General features: G+C 45.8%; 1 protein-coding gene across 1 annotated transcript; it reads left to right on the top strand.

Annotated features, from left to right (window-relative positions):
• LOC136505429 (V-type proton ATPase 16 kDa proteolipid subunit-like) lies at positions 1-2,535 on the top strand. The gene is made up of 3 exons (XM_066500584.1): positions 1-277; positions 575-860; positions 2,046-2,535. Exons 1-3 carry the CDS (start codon positions 199-201, stop codon positions 2,176-2,178), a joined length of 498 nt encoding a protein of 165 aa, XP_066356681.1. The 5' UTR covers positions 1-198; the 3' UTR covers positions 2,179-2,535.
• The last annotated feature ends 2,278 nt before the right edge of the window (positions 2,536-4,813 follow it).

Raw genomic sequence — 4,813 nt, 5'->3', positions numbered from 1 at the left:
TTCTTCCCCACCCCAACCAAAACACCCACGCGCTCCTCAGATCAGATCGGCAAGGCCAATCCCGAGCGGAGGAGCGAAATCTCGAGCGCTCGCGCCGGCGACCACGCAACGAAGAGGAGGCCGCGGCACGAGAGCGCCCCAGGTTCCCGCTCTCGTCGCAGCCGTAGCGGCACCGGTAGCGGCAGCAGTAAGGAGAAGATGTCGTCGGCGTTCAGCGGCGATGAGACCGCCCCCTTCTTCGGCTTCCTTGGCGCCGCCGCCGCGCTCGTCTTCTCATGTACGTGCCCCACACCTCCTCGTCCTTCCCTGCTATACTTTCTGTTGCATTGTTTGTTTCGCAATTTGAGTGGGGAAAAAGTTGGAGCCGATCCGTTCCTTTGCTCCGATCTGCCGCGATTCAGAGATTGGTTGTATGATACTTAAAGCGCGCCAGTCGATTGCTTTATTTATTTGATATGATTTGAGCAATAAGTGGAAGATCAATAGAGAGAATTTGGGGTGGATCCATGTGGTTGGGACGGGGCGAATTTTCTGGTGGTGAATGACAGGATCTCTCTGTGTGTGTGGCACGCAGGCATGGGGGCGGCGTACGGGACGGCCAAGAGTGGCGTCGGCGTGGCGTCCATGGGTGTCATGCGCCCCGAGCTCGTCATGAAGTCCATCGTGCCCGTGGTCATGGCTGGTGTGCTCGGTATCTACGGCCTCATCATCGCCGTCATCATCAGCACTGGGATCAACCCCAAGGCCAAGCCGTACTACCTCTTTGACGGCTACGCCCACCTGTCGTCTGGCCTTGCCTGTGGTCTTGCTGGGCTTGCTGCAGGCATGGCCATTGGCATCGTTGGTGATGCTGGTGTCAGGTAAAGATGCTTGCTCTATCATATTGTGCTGTGCTTTGATGGTTTGGCTGATAATATGTTGGTCAATGCAGTAGTAATGGCAGGCACTTCTAAAACTCCATGTTGTCAATACCTGTTTGTAGATGAGTTTCTCTACTATTGAAATACTTAGTTTGAAAAAGCTGAAGTGAATACTACATTTACATCTGAAATGTTGTCTGGACTAAATACGAATTATTTGATATGCCTCAAATCTCACTTGACCTTTTGCATATTTGTAACTTGACGACTTTCTAGTTAATAACTTTGATAATGTTAAAATTAGACTTGGCTTTTAAAGGCAAACACCATATTTCATCGAGTAGTAAATGACTGTCACACCGTTGACAAACAAAGCTTATTTGAGGTATTTATAGCTAGTTCATTGATAAGCTGAAGTTGAACCTATTCTAGCTTGTCTCTGCTATTCATAAGGGTTCACTATTAATGTCATGACTATCATAGCATCCGAATCAGGAAGCTATCCTGTTTCTTCTTGGTAACCATTGTTTTCTCTAGAAATTCAGTTTATAGTGAGGCATAATTATATATGGCTTTATGTTGATATCTATTTTAACTTACAAAACACATCTTAGTGGAAAAAATAGAGAGAGGGGAAAAAAGAGGGAAAGGGACACATTTGTTGATCTATCCTGTACTTTCAACTTTGTTTGTCTTGGACCTCATGTTTCATATTCGGTAGGATTTCCTGTCTGCACATTCATTCATATCTGAGACCACTTGTGTTAACTCTATGCTAATTCCCTGTATAGCATGTTTGAACCCAAGGGAAGGTTGGTACTTGGTACCTAGTTGCTTTCAATGCTTATAGTTGATGACATAATTCACTCAGTTGATCTGGTGGTGTTTGAAAGGAATTTGGAACTAATTTTATACCTGCATGCAGTAGATTGTTTTCAAGGATTGTATTGGAATAGGTTGTTTGTGGGATTGAGTGCTGGCAATGTTACTTCAGGTCAAATTGTCTCGTGTACATCAACAGAGTATTGCTTCTTACCTTTTCTTGTGTGGCTTGAAATGTCGAAGTTATTTCAGTGTTGCACATATGCCATTCTAACAGTTGTCCTACTTCGAAAATTGGATTATCAACTGGAACCTGCTTCAACCACAACATCTCCCCTTCCTAATACTTGTTCTTTTGTGCAGGGCGAACGCTCAGCAGCCAAAGTTGTTTGTGGGCATGATCCTCATCCTTATTTTCGCCGAAGCGCTTGCCCTCTACGGTCTCATCGTCGGCATCATCCTTTCATCCCGTGCCGGCCAATCCCGTGCAGATTAGGCACACATTTCATTTGTCAACGCCGTGCCGACCGTTACCATTACCTGGTCGTAGCTGGGTCATGTTCTATATCCATGAGACAACAAGCTGGAGCGCACTTTTAGAGGCTTATTTTTATGCTGTCTAGTTTTCATTCTTCTGTTGAGTCGAGAAAACAAGAGAACCTGTGTAGCCAAGGGAGAACTTCTCCCTTGTGGTGCCATTCTTTTCCCCGTCTGTGGTGGTGGGCTGTGGTTGATGCTTATTTCTGCACAGTTTTTTGCTTGGGGGTCTGGGGCTGTAATCTGGTGAATAAGCGAGTGCATACAATGCAATGGGAGCTCAAGACTCTTTTGTTAAAAAAAATGCTCTTGTTTCGTCGTTGGTTTGTTCTGTGTTCTATGGATATTTTTGTGTGGGAAATATATGCTTGGCTCATGAACTAGTGCTTGCCTCTCGCTGCTGGTACGAGTTTTTGTAGTGGTCATAGTGTTTGTGACGAAATTTCACGGTTCAAAACTTCAAAGCTGAATGGGAACTCCACTGTTGTCTGGAGAAACAACCATGTCCGTAGGTGACCTGGAGCTGGAGCCAAACTACCTAATCAAGAGATGGGCATTGGTCCTGTTCGCTTTGCTGAAAAGCTATGGTTGAAAGTATTATTCGTTGATTTGCTGTGAGAGAAAAACACTGTTTGTTCACTGAAATAGTATGGCTCATAAGACAAGACATTAGCATTACTAGAGAATGGCAGGTCTTCGGTGGTAATAATAGCCTGACTTTATTACTCTTACAGTATAGTTTAAGAGTGGAGGTTGGGGTGGAGGGATATCTTTAGCAGATATGAGTACCCGATAACGCTGTCTATGCCGATTATGTTAGGCTAGAACCATGTCAGATGCTGGACTAGAGTCTACAGATCACAGGCTGAGCACCATCCGGGTTCAGAAACAAATTCTGAATTTCACTATTTCAGAACCAAATTCTGAATTTCATGTCTACAACTATTTCTCCTGCATAAGCAAAGGGATTATATTGTAGGAGTAGTATATTAGGCATCTTCCTTAGGGCATGTCAACGGCTGGGGAAATGAGGAGTCCAAGCCTCCATCTCAGTTCGCAGCATCCACATCAGCACTATTAATCTGGATAATCCGTAAGAGCATCCACAATATGTGCAGAAACAGGCCTGTCCCGGTGGGTTATGGCACAGGGCCCCAATTTCCAAGGCCCCTCATTCTCCAGCGCTACAGCCCAATAACAAATAGGTGTGGTCTCTATTTCTTGGCATAATTTCTACTTTAGCAACACAATGCCATTGCCAGCCCAAAAGCAGAAGCTGTTTCCGGTCGCACGACTATTCATGTTCATTGAGTTTTCTTCTCCATCTCAGTGAGATCATGACTCCGCCTCACCGACCTCCCTATGCTGTGTAGGTCCGTAGGTGTCTGTCCGAATATATGGCTTCGCCGATAGAAATTCTGAATAATTCTAAATAAATTAGAGATTGACTAGCGCCTGGACATCCCCACGTTCGCGGCTACTCCGCCCCGTCTACTTTGATTAGCGCGCCGCCAACGCCAGCTCCGTTTTCCGCACTCACATCTGAACCGCCCGCTTCATATTCGCTGCCCACACTGCTTGGATGACTCGCCCCCGCCTCTTCTACATCGGCGCGGTGCACGTCCCTTTTAGGCCGCCGTTGACACCGTTTTTTTTGTACGTGATAATGATCGGAGTGGACTAATCGGCGAGGGGAAGGTTACTGTGTACTTTGATAGCCGATGAAAGCCAGCTTGTAAAGATGGTTGCCGATAGCTGGTGATGGTCAGTGGAAAGGTTGGTTTAGACTCGGGCGTTGCCGATGAGGTTGGAGGTGTTATTGTCGATGCCGATGAAGGGAGGTTTGAAGACTACTGCCGATGCAACAGTGAGTATGACGATGAAGGAAGGCTTGAAGATTACTGCCGATGCAGCAGTGAGTATGCCGATGAGGGAAGACTTGAAGACTACTACCGATGAAACAGGGGATATGCCGATGGGAAGGAAGATGGCGAGATTTTCATCGTAATTAAGGCGGACAGGGAAATAGATAGGAGTTGATTTCCTTTTCTATATTTGTTAGAGTATGGTTCATGTAAGAGTCACGTGTTTCCTTAGATATGGGCTTAGTGTCCTAGTTGTGTTCGGTTGTGTCTCTTTAGATCAGGGTATAAATATGGAGTGAGGGGCAATGTAAGAAAAGATAGATCAATCAATATCAAAACCAATTTTTACTCCTATTTGCATCTACTTACTTTTCGGCGACTTCGTCAATTTGCATATTTTTCCTTTTTTACGAGTTCTCATTGATTCGGCGAGTTGCATCGTTTCAGTGCGACCTTCGGCGATTCTCGAGTTCCGCGTGAGCACCTCTTGGCCGTGACTTCCGGGCGTATCGCTGTTGTCAGGACCAAAGTGTTCGTATCTTCATCCTTGTCGATTAGCAGGTCAAATCGACTGGCACGCTTTGGATATCGATTCGGGTATTAGCCCTTTGTGTTTGCAGATCCACTTTTGCATCAACACATCTTTTGGCACGCTCGGTGGGACCAATCAATCAATATGTTCAATCCCGAGATCGATTCAGGGAACATTATCGCAGTATCAGAAGAAGA

Source organism: Miscanthus floridulus, chromosome 14 (genome assembly GCF_019320115.1).
Source record: "Miscanthus floridulus cultivar M001 chromosome 14, ASM1932011v1, whole genome shotgun sequence".
Lineage (NCBI taxonomy): Eukaryota > Viridiplantae > Streptophyta > Magnoliopsida > Poales > Poaceae > Miscanthus > Miscanthus floridulus.
This window is presented reverse-complemented; position numbering and strand designations above follow the sequence as displayed.